The 16,239-nt window shown below is 41.2% G+C and overlaps 1 protein-coding gene across 2 annotated transcripts in view; it reads right to left on the bottom strand.

The window, feature by feature from the left end:
* SPMIP3 (sperm microtubule inner protein 3) overlaps nucleotides 1-11,957 on the bottom strand; it is a 33,067-nt gene extending 21,110 nt beyond the window's left edge. For both annotated transcript variants that reach the window (XM_017661372.2, XM_073216714.1), the window contains exons 1-2: nucleotides 11,875-11,957; nucleotides 3,632-3,695 (exon numbers count right to left, since the gene is read on the bottom strand). In XM_017661372.2, coding sequence (XP_017516861.1) covers nucleotides 3,632-3,687 — 56 coding nt within the window. In that variant the 5' untranslated portion in view covers nucleotides 3,688-3,695; nucleotides 11,875-11,957. The remainder of the gene's footprint in view (nucleotides 1-3,631; nucleotides 3,696-11,874) is intronic.
* Nucleotides 11,958-16,239: the final 4,282 nt, after the last annotated feature.

Here is a 16,239-nt window from a genome sequence, read left to right as displayed (position 1 = left end):
ACCTGAGGGGCAGTATCCAGCCTGGCATGTCAGCTAGTATTCCCAGAGACTGTGCAGTATCTATAAGGAATGAATAGGAAAGTGGTGCCCCACTCTCCAGACCTGGCCAAAGAGCTACCCAGGATTCTGTTCCAACACACTGTTGACTTAGCTTTCAAGTTTCCTGCGTCAGACTTTCCTTCTCCTGGGTGGGAGCAGGTGTCCAGCTGCATCTGATTGCACCACATATTATTTACAGGCCCTGACAGCTTGGCTCTTTGAGGTGACATGTTCAGTTCAGACAAGAGCAAACCTGTCTCCTGGGAGGGTGACTGTAACTAGAGCAGGATTTGGGCTTAGCCACAGATTCAACATGCACCGGGGAGGTTGGGGTGTTCATGCCCCAATAGCTGGACCTAGGGCCTGAGACAGGCACTGTCACTGTGACCCTGCTGTTCTCTGTGTTGGGCTCAGGCTGGAAAAAGCCTCTACAGAGGTGATCCCATGGAAGGCTCACAGCCACCTTGCCAAATACCCTGCCACAGAAGAGCAGACTGAGAGTCAGAGAGGTTGTGTGGAATTTAAACATCACCTGTCTAGTAAATGCCAGAGTGTGAACCAGTTCTCCCAACCCCACATTGCAACCGGAGTCATCTGTGTGTTCGCAGGATGACCTTTTCTCAGAAGAGCCCGGCAGTTTTTATACAAACTCTGATTCTCTTGCCTAGGGCAGACAGGAAGTAGATGTCATGTACCAAAGGAATGGGAGAAAAAACAGGTTCTGCAGTGTTGGTTGGAAGCTGCTTTCCATTCAGTAAGGCAGGTACTAACTGCAGGCTCTGCTGGGTGCTAGGGATGCAGTGATGGTGAACAGTGTCGTTTTACCTAAGATTTCTCCATCTGGTGAGGAAAGCCATACTCCGCAACTAATAAATCAGCGCAGTCAGGAGACAGGCTCAGGGGAGTAAGTAACAGCAGGGACACAAGCTGATGCTCAGGAGGACAGGTGACGACCTTCCGGACTCCACCCACCCCATGGTGTCTCCTCTCGGTCCTCGGCAGTAATAGGGGGTGACACTGTCACCTCCATGAGTGATCCTTCAGGAGTCACTGAGAAGGAAATGCCCATCTGTGTGGGGGTCACTGTCCTTCTGTGAAGGATGGGCTGGCCCCCCACAGCTGTCTCTCAGGCTCAGAGGTGGCTTCAGTGGATGTTTTAAAAATCCATTCAAGTTCGACACAAACTCCACATCTTTTATCTTCCACAGTGTAGTGAGCTTAATGCCCCTGCAGTGATTTTTTCAGGAGCCTCCTGGCTCCACAAATCAGCACAATGCCCAGCCCTGCCCCCCGTGATGGCCCAGGGCGGCACCAGTTAACGTTTGCGTCAAATGTCATTCTTACTATGAGAATTCTGTGTGGTCACGACTATTTGTGAACCATGTGCTGTTTTATTTTATTAGGTGCCTGCACTGGTTTGTAATTCAGTTTTTCCTAGTACAGCCCCACAGGTGGGGCATTTAAGGATGCATTAGCCAAAGGAGCCCAGAAGGCAGCCTTCTGAGGGTGTGTCAGTCACCAGGAGGCCAAGCCACAAATGCATGATGGAATAATTTTTTCTCCCTGATTCATTCATGTTTTTTCAACAGATGTGCCTAGAAGGCCTACCACGCCTGGCAGTCTACTGGGTGGAGCTGATGATGTTGGTTGTAGAGTTGCCCCTGGGGGAGCCAACCAGTAGATGTGGTCAGATGCAGCCGTCAAGAGCACAGTGTGCTCAAATCCCACCTCTGCCATCTGTGACAAAACAATGGACCTTGAGGATATTACGCTAAGTGAATTAAGACAGAGAAAGACAAATACCATATGATCTCACTTTCATGTGGAATCTAAAAAAAGTAAAGCAAATAAACAACAAACAAAACAGAAATAGACTCATAAACATGGAGAACAAGCAGGTGGGGAGGGGGTGCAGGAGGGGGGAAGGAAAAGGATGTGAGATAGAGAACATGTGGAGAGGTGGGCAGAGGGGAAAACCTGCTCCAGCCAGGGTGGCGATGGACTCTCTGAACCAGCAGGGTGTAGAGGGAGCCATCCAGGGAGAGGGAGCTTCCAGAAGCCCAGAGGTACCAGAAAGTGAAAACTACTGAAGGAGCAAAAGACAGACAACAGGGCTGGAGCTAAGAGAGGGCCGGGGAGACGGGCAGGGCGGTTTACTTCGGGCTTGATAGGCCCTGGTGACCAGTTTGGATTTTTGCAAAATGCAGTGTTTATGGGTTTTATGCAATGGAGGGCTTTGATCCAATTTCCATTTTATGAAGCTCACTCTGGAGAATGGATTGTAGGAAAATAAGGGCAACAGTTGGTCATGAACAGGGGAGAGGCAGTGGTGGTCTGATCCAGTAGTGCATGGGGAGATGGGAAAGCATTCCCACCGGAGACAGTCCTGGGGGCGGAATTAAGGAACATGATGGACTGGACCCACTGTTCTTGCAAAGGACCTAAAGGGCTGCTCCCCAGGGAGTCCTGCAGGTGGGTGCTGGGGGTAGGGCAAGAGGTCTATTCAGGCTCTGTGTGTTTATTGTAGCTCTGATGGATGAGCACAGGAGAACTGAGTGCAGCCAGCGTTAGGACTCTGTGGTCCCCAGTACTCCACCTAGACCCTCAGACTCCCCTTGGGCTGGCCTAGGCCCGATCCACTGGCCCTGACTTGGTTCCACTGAGTTCTGGGTAGAGCAGCCAAGGGAGGCTTGTTTCCATTTTCGCAGGAGATGAGACCACAGGTACATAAGCAAACAGATCTCAGACACACACAGAAAGTCCAGGGGCTTGTGTTGAGGCAGAAATCAGTAACTACTGGAGCCCATCCCTATCTCTCCTCCCTGCTTCTTCCTCATGTGATCTGGAAGTATCTAGGAATGAGCATCCTTCCCTGACCCCTCTTTCAGTCCTTTAAGGGAGCAAAAGGACTTACCTTTGTTGATTAAACATTGTTAAAAATAGCTAAATACTAAAATAAACATGAGGTGTGCTCAAAACCATGGAGTCAGTGGGGCTGCAATAGGCTGACCCCAAAGTTAGTTGGTGTGTGAGGGTTTCCACCCCAATTTCATAGCTTCTAAAACTCTGCAGACCCCAGAGCCAGTGGTGGATTGAGGGTGGGGTTAGGATTTATAGATTGTTATTCAGTAGCTTTCAACAAGATGAACTTAGTGCAACAAAACATGTCCAGGACTTGGTATTCTGGGGCCATCAGTAAACTTGGAGAAAGAGTGAAACCCCCCTTAGTTTCTGTGTAGTCACCCCATTCCCCTGTTGTGGAAGGCATGGGAGTGGTTTGTTTTATCCCAAGCAGAGTAAAGGGTTCCCTGTAAAATTTGGGCTTGGGTCCTTCATACTTCCTGCTGAAGCCCTTCCAGCAAAAAACAATATCCTTCCAATCTCTTGGGAATTTGGAGTTGCCCATTTGTTTGAATTCTGCCATGAGTGTGGGAGTTTTTTTTTACAACTTTCCCTAAACCCAAAGAAAGTCACTGAGCCATTGGCAGCAGCTGTCTCTCAGTCAGGGAGAAGCAGGGTGAGCCCGCTAATCCCCAGGTGCCTGTCTGCCCTGCCACAGCTCCAGACGGGTCTGCATCTGGAAGAATCTTACCTGGGTGGCATTGATGGGCGGCGGTCAACAAATTCTCGTAGCCGGATGGCAGTCATGATGGATTCTGAAAAACACGTGATAGAGTGAAGTCCATAGTACAAGTTCACACACATTTCATACTTCAAGTTTACATACACCACATACATATCGCATACAGCACAGATACAGTATGTACACAGTCTTGAAAGAAATCCCAGTAAGAGAGCTGACTTCGTAGAAGGACTATCAGCTTCTGTTAGGCTACTTAGGGAAGGAAATAAACTAGTAAAAGAGCAAAAGATGTACAACATATAGCCTGTACCTATAGATATGCTTTTCTTTACAAATAGAAAGTTCTGGGCCAGATGGGCACTCAGCCTCCTCTCTCGGCCTTCTCAGGATGCCTACCTTCTGCATAAGCTTGCAGGCCAGGCACTACACTTACCCGACTCCCTCACAAAGAAAGCTCTGGGTATGCATTAAATTCTTCAATCAGATGTAGGGGAGTGACACTGGGAAGTTGGAAATGAGATGAGGCCATTTCCTGCTGCTTGGATGTTTTCTACCGGCAAGGAAGGTTGTAAAGATGTGGTGTGCATCTTTTGGCAGCAGAACCCTAGTGTCCAGTCTGCAGCTTGAGGGTGTCAAAAGCATTACACTGAAGGCAGTGGTGTTCAAACACGGGCTTTGGGAGTGCAGGGAGGGAGCTGCAGTTGTGGTGGCTCTGGGAGTAGTCTCTTGAACTCAGATTTTCTGGAAGCAGCTTCCTGATGAGGGCATATGTAACTGCTTCCATGATGGTCAGCTTTGTGGAGGTGTTCTAGAAGTTTCCTGGAGGCCTTCCCCAGAGCCTGCTTCTCCAGCCCTTCCAAAGATTTTGTAAACAGCTCATTATATATATCAAACCTTTTCTGTCTCCTATATATGTCTTCCTTAAACATATAACATTTTTTGTTTTTAGTCTAAAATTTCATGTTGTATCTGATTCATCTACTGGAGAAGACTTGCCACAGAAAACTACTATACCTAACTATTCCCTTGAGAAAGAGTCAACAATGGGGAGGCAAGCTGAGTGCCTGGGGCACAGAAGTGGCAGAAAGCCTAATTTTTTTAGTTTACTTTTAGCATTTTATGAATTTTGTACTGTGTGTATATATTTTGCATATACAAAGACAGCTGGGCCTTTCAGTGTGCATAAACATGGCAAATGGTGCAGCAGAACATTGGACTGAGACCCATGTGACCTGTGGCTGTAGGGAAAGTTGTTGCCCCTGCAACAGACTGAATGTTTGTGTCCCCCTGAAAAGGAGGTGGAGCCTTTGGAAGGTGATTAGGTCTTGAGGGTGGACTGCTCATGAATGGAAGTAGTGCGCTTATGAAAGAGACCCCAGAGAGCAGCCTAGCCCGCTGTCCGCCGTGTGGGGCCACAGCAAGAAGCTGGCAGCTTGCAACATGGAAGAGGGCTTTTCCCAGAACCCAACCCTGCTGGCCCCTGATCTCCAACTTACAGTCTCTAGAACTGTGAGGAATAAGTTTCTGTTGTTTATAAACCACCCAGTCTATAGTAATTTTTATAGCAATCCAAATGGAATAAGTCCCTGCTCTGTATATTGGTGATTACAGTACTTCTCTCGAGGGTCAAGTGAGGCCATAATATGAGTGTTCTGCAACCTAAAAAGCACCTTTGAGGAAAGAGAAATGTGAGTTTCTATGTATGAGCATGTGTTATGTAACATGTATTAACTTATATGAACCTCCCAGAAACCCTATGACGTATTGCCACTGGCAAGAAAACTGAGGTGCCTGAGAAATAAGTCACTTGTACAAGATCACCAGGTGCACAGGACTGGAATCCAATTGGCTCTGGGTTAGTTATCTTAACTACTATGCTATACTGAAACAACTGCCGAGCTCTGACCATCCGTCAAAACAAAGATCTCTTCCCACTTACACGTAGTCAAAATTTAACTCATTGTCCAAGGGCCAGCTAGCTATCTATTGCACCTCTGAGTGTGTTTTCCAAGCAATTTGAAAAATTTCAAACAAGATTACATCATAACAGAATAGTTTAGCTATCCAATGGGGCCTGTTCATTACATAAGTCTTTTTACTTTTAGCACTGATTATAAAAAACAAAACAAAAACAAAACTGAAGAAAGAATGAAAGAGAAAAATCCGAATTAAAGACAATTGAGCTATTGCTTAAACTCAGAAAGCCTTTTGACTGCTGGAATTTTAGTTCAGTAGAAGTGATGTGGTAGGGAGAAGAATGCAAGATATTCAGGACATTTGTCTGACAAAGGACACCACCAAGTATGTCTTTGATGATAGAGTGATTGCCCAGTGCCTAGAAATTCTGAATTGGAACTATAGGAAATAAGCCAGTCCTAGGTTACCAAGCTTTGGCTATGCCATAAAACTTTTGGAGGCACACAAAACAGCCCACTTTGAGTCAAAGTCTAAGCTCTGAGAATAATCAGAAGGCTTTATCTGGGAGTGCTTACAGACTTGTCAGCTGCATCTTTAGTGAACCTTCCACCATGTATTTAAGGGATACCAAAATCACATCTTGTGTGGTCAGTTACCACCTTTTGAATACAGAAGCAAGGATAGTTCACAAAAAAGCATGTCAGTACGTTAATTTCAGTCAACCTTTTCTCTCTTTTTTAAAAATTAAAGTATTATTGACACATAATCTTATATTGATTTCAAACGTACAACACAGTGGTTCAACAGTTAACCGTGTTATTAAATCCTCACCTGCTCTAGTGTGGCTACTGTCTCTCAATGTAGGAAGATGTTACAGAATAATTGTATTTTAGTCAATCTTAAGAAATAGATTCACATCCCAAATCAGAATGTGGAAATTATGAACACGTGTTAAACTTGCCATCATTTCCAAATGCATGGCCAACAATCCATAACCACTGTTTTCAGCACCATGAACAACATTAACTTCTATCTCCTTTAAATATATAATTATTTAGCTGCCTTAATGGAACATTCTTCCACAGATGTTTCCCAAGTAATATTCTTCCAGAGCAAACATGAGTGCTATCTGAACCTTTCATTCAACTTCAAAGTAGCCCTAGGAAATTGTACATGTTGTTCTTTCTTTAAACTGAAATTATAATATGCTCAGTAAATAATGCTGTAAAATAATATTAAGACCATCCATCAACAACTTTTCATTTTTTATATTTTATATACATATATATGTATACTTGAAACCACAGCAGGCATTCTATTTTATATTCTTTGTTTTTCATTCAATAATATTTCATGAAAATGTTTCCACATTGTTTAAAGAGTATTCTTAATTTGAATACTTAACATTCCTTTGTGTTGTCTGGGGAGACCCAGAATATCCTACTCCACTCCCACCCCAGATTCTATGCTTTATTTTTCTCCAAGTCACTTATTACCATTTCTCATACCGTTTGTTTACTTATGTCTGTCTCCCCACTAGAAAGTAACCTCCATGAGGGTGGAGAGGTTTGTTGTGTGCACTGCTGTACCCCTACGGCCAGAGATAACTGGCATATGGTAGATATATAATAAATATTTGTTGAATAACTGAATGTGCCATAATTCATGAAACCCAGTCCCCTAACACTGGACATTTTGGTCATATGAATATCTACATAAACCCATTTTGATCCTACTGAATTTCTTAAGATACATTCCTAAGAGTGAGTCAAGTCTGGGGCATTTTTATGGCTCTAATATAGGAGGATTTTAGCCACTTCCATTAATTACTGCTGGTCCATAAACCACTGTGGTTAGACTCTCAGAGCACAAAAATTAATATTTAATAAGAGAATTTTTTATTATGCTGATGAACCAAGGTAAAAGATGACCACTGCCACAAACTTCCACAAAGTTAATAATCAATGTGCTGACTTCAGGAACAAATATGTAAGATTTATTTTGCTTTCTTTCTTAGTGACATTATGGTATTATAAACTATATTATGGATCAAACCAGAATTCCATAAAATATAATAACATAGTTAAAAACCTGATAAAATCTGCCCAAATATGGTAAAATTTTTATGCCAACCATGAGAAAACTTTCTCAACCTGATAAGGAACACCTCTAGAAACTGAAAGCTAGTATCGTATTTAATGGTAAAAAACTAATTTCTTCCTAAAATCAGGAATGGAGCGAGGACATTACTCTCAGCACTGCTATGCAACATGATGCTGCAAGTCCTACCCTGTGCAGTTAGGCAAGGAAAGGATATAAAAGATATAGATGGGAAAGGAAGGAAACTGTCTGTGTTTGCAAATGACATAATTTTCTATGTTGAAAATTTCAAAGGGGTTAGAATATGGTCCCTTAAGATAAGCATGATTCTTCACTACCCAAGCATAAATTAACCAGCAAAAATTTGTCCTCCAAGTATGTCACAAATAGCCATTATTTCACTTGTGATAGAGGCATAATAATCACAGGAAAGCAAATTAAACATTTTGTAGTATTTACCACTACAGATTAAAACCTAAACATTTTTCTACAACCAGTTACTCAAAATTAAATAGCACTTAGTGATCCTACCTCATCTACACCAAGGGACTTACTCATAAATAATTTTTAACACCTTTTAGCTCATGAGAAGAAAAAATTCCAAAAATAAATGGGGACACTCTGGAACCTGAGATCTCTACCATGTAATGTGTAACAACTGCCATGACCTAGGCTACTGCATGTTATTACTGAAGGCTCAAATCCTAAAACTACCCCTCTGGAAGATTCTGTAAGAGTACAACAGACCAAGAAGGCTATAAGCATCTCTACAGAGATCACTCTCATTCTCAATAACATAACTGATTATTAACTGTAGAAAACTGCCAGGCACTAGAAAATGTTTCATTGAAAGGAATTAAAAAAAAGCAAACAACAGAATCAGCCAAACCAGGTCAACTGCAATACTGTGACTTGTTCTGAATATTATTTATCTGTGAAGGAAGACAATTATTAGCTGTGTACCAAAAACATCCCAGTCACTATGCTTTTTAATATGCAGTAAAATGTATGAATCATAAATACACAGCTCCAGAATTTGTACATGTCTACACTTTTTAAAAATGATTATTTGTCATTCAATCTTCACAGCACCTCAAAAAGGGAAGTATTTTAAACATTGTACATTTCAAGGTAATTAAGCTTCACACAAGTAAGTGGCTTACCAGCCATCTAGCTAACTGGTCTGTCCAGCTAATTTCAAAGCTTTCTCCTTTCTATTACCATGGTAATGCCTGAAATGACTGAGTGACTGTGATTACAATAATTAAAATTCAAAAGTGAAGATATCTATGTTTTTCTATACAAATGAGAAAGAACCTATGATAAACATGTCAAGTGAAAAAAGCTAAATATAGAACTCCAAATGCAATAGTAAAACATATGCAGAAAAAAAAGAACAAAATAACTGTGGGGACTCATTGCCAAGTATTTAGTGTTATGACCACAGGCAGAAATAAAGCCATGAGAAAGAGGGAAGGTCCTACCTCAGGTCTTAAATGATATTTAAATCTGTAAGAGTTGCAACCAGAGGTTGAGATAAGAATACTATAACAAAATTTAAAAAAAAGAATACTTATAAAGAATTCAGGACAAAATAACACAGTCAACAGATTAAACAGTTAAAGGAACTCAAAGGCCATCTCAGTAGGAATGAAAGCTTTAGCAGAAAGAAACTGATTTATTGTCATGACTTGAACCAGGAAAATAAATAAATAATAAAAAATTTAAAAAAAGAAAATTTCAAGGGATCGATAAACTTCTCAAGCTAACAACTGTTTTAGCTTGAACAGGATGAAAAAAATCAAAACTTAAAAATAATTACATTTCTGTATCTTAAACATCAGAACCAAAATTTGAAACACAACTATTTATAATAGCTTTAAAAAAAGAGGAAATATTATGTGCAGATCTAGCATGAATAGGCTCTGCATGCTGAAAACTACAAAATGCTGATGGAAGACATCACAGAAGACCTGGGAGGCACTGTGTTCGTAGATCGGAAGACTCAACATAGGAAAGACAACAGATCTCCCCAAATTGATTTGTTTTATGAGCTCAAACTTTCCAGCATGATTTTTTATAGATATAAACAAGCTAAGGAACCAAGCCCTGGTAGAAAAGAGGATGGAGAAGAACCAGTCCTCAGCTAACATCCATTATTTACCAGACATGTTACATATATTAATTTCATTTAATCCTCAGGAGAGTCCTGAGAGTTGGTCATTAACATCCTGAATTTGTAAAAGATGTTAAATTACATGTTGAAGTTCACACAGCCAGTAAACAAAAAAAAAGCCAGATCTTCCTGACTCCAAAGCCCAACTCCCTCTATTGCAGAGCCACTGATTCATCAGTTCAGTCAACAAACATTTATTGATCAACTCCTTCTGCTTGACATTGTACCAGGCACTAGGGAAAAACCATTTAGCAAAAGATACGTGGTTCTGCTCACATGTTACTCACTTGGTGCAGGTGATGAAGTCTGATATCAATCACAGAGTTGCACAAGTCAATATAACATTCAGGCTGAGTAACTGCTAAAATGTAATCCTTGGACAAGTTACATTTCCAGCAGATGAGGGACTGTGTTCCCTCATCACCTTCTTGTTCAGAATTTAAAGAAAAAGGCTCTAACAACAGGTAAATCACACTTGCTTCAGAAAACCTGACATATTCACTGATATAAAGCACGGGAGATGCTTTCCTTATGGAGATGGACTTCCTACGGTTTAGGAAACATTTTTAAAAGTTGGCATCTATGTTTATCGAAGTAAAGAGTTAAAAAACAGTATTTTTAAATCAAAGGTTGGGTTGTAGTAGTAATTACCTGGTGAGTTTAATCAACTTGGGGACTTCAATTAAATGATTACCAGCAAGTTATTTAATTAATCTGTCCAAAGGGCAGAGCCAGGATATTAGAGTCAGGATCTCAAGACTTATTTATCAAGTAATTTTGGAAAAATTTGAGGAATGGTCAGGGAGTGGCATTTAACCTGGTGTGTGAATGGCACCAATTGATTTTCCAGATGTCCTTTATAACCTGAGACCTGGGTGCCTCCTTCCCTTGCAGGTGTGGCATCTGTACTCACGGCATGGGGAGAAGCTGAGCCTCTGGCGAAAGCCACATCCTAGTGATCTGACAGTGCAGTGAGGTGGTGGCAGGGGCTGCTCAGAATTGGTATGACACCCCCACCCCCACCCACCCCATCAGAGTGTGACTGCAGCCACCCTGGCTGCGGGATTGCCGTGTAGCTAAAGCAATTACTCCTGGCCTTTGAGCGTGTGTGCTGTGGGAGGATGTTTAGAAAAGGATTTCCAGCTACTTTGCCAGGCCCCTGTTGCTTCTTTTTCCACAGGAAGCCAGTGTTCCCAGCTCAGGAAGGCTGTTATCTTTCTCCTTCCCTCCCTACCCTCCCACCCTGCCCCCATTCTACTTATGAATTCTGCTGCTTGAATGCTTCTCCATTCCTCCTTCTCTAGTCTAAATTCTGTCCCTTCTTAGGGCTTTAGTCCAGTCCTGGATCATCCCCTGTAAGGCCTCAGTTCTGCATGGCAAATGATCTGGTACCTGCCCCTGAATTCCCAGAGCCCTTGATTATTTCTTGTGCATATTTTGGCTATTGGCTTCTAATTTATTTATTCAGCTTTCCATTTAAGAAAATATTTAATGAGTGACAACTTTGTGCCAGGCCTTGTATATGGCTCTAAAGCTTCTTCAAAGAGCAAAACATGAGTTTCATATAGGGTCTTGCTTCTCCAGCTGAAATGTGAGCTCCCAGATGTTGGAACCTATTGCTTTGGTGGCCACTATCCTCATTCTCCTTGTCCTTCTCCTGTGGGTCTTGTAAAGTGTTTCCCACCCAATGATGTGCTCTCTACCAACTTTAGAATGAATGAATAAATGAAAAAAAATCAGTCAGTCAACTCAGGACCAGGTAATCTAGTTAACAGTTTTTAAGCTTTGTTCTTGTATTGTGGAGAGCAAGATACCTTAATGTAGATATACCCAGTTTCTAAGAAAACAATGTTGAGCTCAAACTATTCAAATCACTCAAAACTGAGAGGTATGACTATTCACTTTCTAAAAGGATTCTTGGCTTTAGAAAATTGTTTGCCACAAAGTTTCTTTAAATGGTGAACATTCTGGAGAACATTCAAAATGTGATCAGCTGTTTAGTAATGCAACCTAGGGAGAGGAGGGGGAGACGTGGCATTAACTACCAGCCTGGTATTACCTGCTGGGGCTGCCGTGGGTGGAGACCTTCTTGTTCTAGGGCAGCAGCTGCCTGGAGTGTTGGATGTGAGGCCACAGCACACTGCAGTTGTAGGACTGGATCCTTTTACATCACTCAAAGGCTATTGTGACACACCCAGGGGTAGAAACTCTGGCCAGGTAATGCCTGTCAGGCTATGAAAGGTGGGGATCCTTCAGTCTTTCCAAGAGCCCAGCTGCACAGGAAAGAAAGGGTGAAAATTAGCATGGACAGGAAAACCATTTGGGCCAGTAACCCAGACTATTTAATGACTAGAACACTTTTTTTCTATAAAGATTATTCCAAGGACAACATAAGGTCAAAGATCTGGATGGTGCTGTTGTATTGGCAAGGACTGCCCTTCACAAGCTAGAGCAGAGAAAGGTGGGGGTTGGCATGAGGATCAAAGGGACCCAACTCTGCTTTTTCCCATACTAGATCAGGCTTTGTCCGGCCACTACCCAAGGCATCAGAGGAAGCTCTTAATTGGTTTCAAAAGCAGATCCATCCATGGAGCGTGACAGTAGCACTACTATATAGAATAGCAAGTCATACCCTGAGAAGAACTGAGGGGCAAGTTGAATGCTCACTCAGACTAACCTTATCAAAAGCCAAATAAAACACCAGTATGATCCCAGTAGGTTGGCCTGAATACAGGAACACCTCTCAGTTGAATAATGTTTGCAACTAGGAGTAGCCAATTTCCATAAAGTGTCAGGTGCTAGGCTGGGGCTCCCCCTAGGAGCCTCACCTACATGGAACAGACACAAAATAGTTCGATATCAGCATCCAGGGGACACAGCATTTTACTGAAAGTGGACAGGGAGGGAAAATCTAAGTATAAGAACAGAGGCAAGATACTGGGTTTGCTAATAAAAAGGCTGAACGGTCCTTATTTGAATAGAAGGTGCTATTGCCAGGCAGGGTGTTCACTATTTGACACGTACCATCTCCAATCCCAGCTGTGGCCGTCCAACGTGCATGCCTCCATGTGAAATGAGGGCTGAGAGAGGTTAAGGAACTTGTCTCCAGTCATACAACCAGGCTGTCACAAATCTAGGATTAAAATCCAGCTCTGTGTGATGCCAAAACCCATAGTGAATTACATTTTAATTCAAATAGGCTCATATTTAATATTTAAAATTTTTTTATTAAGGTATGATTGATATAAACTCTTATGAAGGTTTCACATGAAAAAACAATGTGGTTACTGCATTTACCAATATTATCAAGTCCCCACCCATACCCCAATGCAGTCACTGTCCATCAGTGCAAGTTGCCAGAGATCCACTATGTCCCTTCTCTGTGATAACACTGTTTGCCCTGTGATCCCCCACACCATGTGCACTAAACGTAATACCCTTCAGTCTCATTCTCCCTCCCTCCCCATCCACCCTCCCACACCCCTCCCCTTTGGTAACCACTAGTTCATTCTTGAAGTCTCTGAGTCTGCTGCCATTCTGTTCCTTCAGTTTTGCTTCATTGTTATACTCCACAAATGAGGGAAGTAATTTGGCATTTGTCTTTCTCCACCTGGCTTATTTCACTGAGCATAATGTCCTCCAGCTCCATCCATGTTGTTGAAAATGGTAGGATTTGTTTCTTTCTTATGGCCGAATAGTATTCCATTGTATGTATGTACCACCTCTTCTTTATCCATTCATCTACTGATGGACACTTAGGTTGCTTCCATATCTTGGTTATTATAAAAAGTGCTGTGATGAACATAGGGGTGCATATGTCTTTTTGAATCTGAGAAGTTGTATTCTTTGGGTATATTCCAAGAACTGGGTGGGATTCCAGGGTCAAATGGTATTTCTATTTTTAGTTTTTTGAGGAACCTCCATATTGCTTTCCACAGTGGTTGAACTAGCTTACATTCCCACTCAGCAGTGTAGGAGGTTTCCCCTTTCTTTGCATCCTCGCCAACATTTGTTGTTCTTAGTCTTTTCGATGCTGGCCATCCTTACTGGTGTGAGGTGATATCTCATTGTGGTTTTAATTTGCATTTCCCTGATGATTAGTGATGTGGAGCATCTTTTCATGTGTCTTTTGGCCATATGAATTTCTTCTCTGGAGAACCATCTCTTCATATTCTCTGCCCATTTGTTAATTGGGTTATTTCCTTTTTGGGTGTTGAGGTGTGTAAGTTCTTTATATATTTGGATATTAACCCCTTGTCGGATATGTCATTTACAAATATATTCTCCCACACTGTAGGATGCCTTTTTGTTTTGTTGATGATGTCCTTTGCTGTACAAAAACTTTTTAGTTTGATGTAGTCCCATGAGTTCATTTTTTCTTTTGTTTCCCTTTCTCGAGGAGATGGGTTCAGGAAGAAGCTGCTCATGCTTATACTTAGGAGATGTTGGCCTATGTTGTCTTCTAAGAGTTTTATGGTTTCATGACTTACATTCAAGTCTTTCATCCATTTTGAGTTTACTTTTGTGTATAGGGTTAGACAATAATCCAGTTTCATTCTCTTGCATGTAGCTGCCCAGTTTTGCCAACACCAGTTATTGAAGATTCTGTCATTTCCCCATTGTATGTCCATGTATTAATTGACCATATATGGTTGGGTTTATATCTGGGCTCTTCAGTCTGTTCTATTGGTCTATGGGTCTGTTCTTGTGCCAGTACCAAATCGTCTTGATTACTGTGGCTTTGTAGTAGAGCTTGAAGTTGGGGAGCATAATTCCCCCTGCTTTATTCTCCCTTCTCAGGATTGCTTTGGCTATTCGAGGTCTTCTGTGGTTCCATATGAATTTTAGGATGATTTTCTCTAGTTTGTTGAAGAACGCTGTTGGTATTTTGATAAGAATCACATTGAATCTATAGATTGCTTTAGCAGGATAGTCATTTTGACAATATTAATTCTTCCTATCCATGAGCATGGGATGTGTTTCCATTTATTGGTGTCTTCTTTAATTTCTCTCATGAGTGTCTCTTAGTTTTCACAGTATAGGTCTTGGACTTCCTTGGTTAGGTTTATTCCTAGGTATTTTATTCTTTTTGATGCAATTGTGAATGGAATTGTTTTCCTGATTTCTCCCTCTGCTAGTTCATTGTTAGTGTATAGGAATGCCACAGATTTCTGTGTATTAATTTTGTATCCTGCAACTTTGCTGAATTCAGATATTAGATCTAGTAGTTTTGGAGTGGATTCTTTAGGGTTTGTTATGTACAATATTATGTCATCTGCAAACAGGGACAGTTTGACTTCTTCCTTGCTTGCCAATCTGGATGCCTTTTATTTCTTCTTTGTGTTGTCTGATTGCCGTGGCTAGGACCTCCAGTACTATGTTGAATAGAAGTGGGGAGAGTGGGCATCCTTGTCTTGTTCCTGATCTTAAAGGAAAAGCTTTCAGCTTCTCGCTGTTAAGTATAATGTTGGCTGCGGGTTTGTCATATATGGCCTTTATTATGTTGAGGTACTTGCCCTCTATACCCATTTTGTTGGGAGTTTTTATCATGAATGGATGTTGAATTTTGTCAAATGCTTTTTCAGCATCTATGGAGATGATTATGTGGTTTTTGTCCTTTTTGTTGATGTGGTGGATGATGTTGATGGGTTTTCAAATGTTGTACCATCCTTGCATTCCTGGCATAAATCCAACTTGATCATGATGGATGATCTTTTTGATGTATTTTTTAATTTGGTTTGCTAATATTTTGTTGAGTATTTTTTCATCTATGTTCATCAGGGTTATTGGTCTGTAATTTTCTTTTTTTTGTGGTGTCTTTGCCTGGTTTTGGTATTAGAGTGATACTGGCTTCATAGAATGAGTTTGGAAGTATTCCCTCCTCTTCTATTTTCTGGAAGACTTTAAGGAGAATGGGTATTAGGTCTTCACTAAATCTTTGATAAAATTCAGTGGTAAAGCCATCTGGTCCAGGTTTTGTTCTTAGGTAGGTTTTTGATTACCAGTTCAATTTTATTGCTGGTAATTGGTCTGTTCAGATTTTCTGTTTCTTCCTTGGTCAACCTTGGAAGGTTGTATTTTTCTAGAAAGTTGTCCATTTCTTCTAGGTTATCCAGTTTGTTAGCATATAATTTTCATAGTATTCTCTAATAATTCTTTGTATTTCTGAGGTATCCGTAGTGATTTTTCCTATCTCATTTCTGATTCTGTTTATGTGTGTAGACTCTCTTTTTTTCTTGGTAAGTCTGGCTAGGGGTTTATCTATTTTGTTTATTTTCTTGAAGAACCAGCTCTTGCTTTCATTGCTTCTTTCTACTGTTTTATTCTTCTCAATTTTATTTATTTCTGCTCTAATTTTTATTATGTCCCACCTTCTACTAACTTTGGGCCTCATTTGTTATTCTTTTCATAGTTTCATTAATTG

This window comes from Manis javanica, chromosome 11, assembly GCF_040802235.1.
Source record: "Manis javanica isolate MJ-LG chromosome 11, MJ_LKY, whole genome shotgun sequence".
Lineage (NCBI taxonomy): Eukaryota > Metazoa > Chordata > Mammalia > Pholidota > Manidae > Manis > Manis javanica.
Note: the sequence above shows the minus strand (reverse complement) of the source record. Positions and strands in the feature narration are given on the sequence as shown.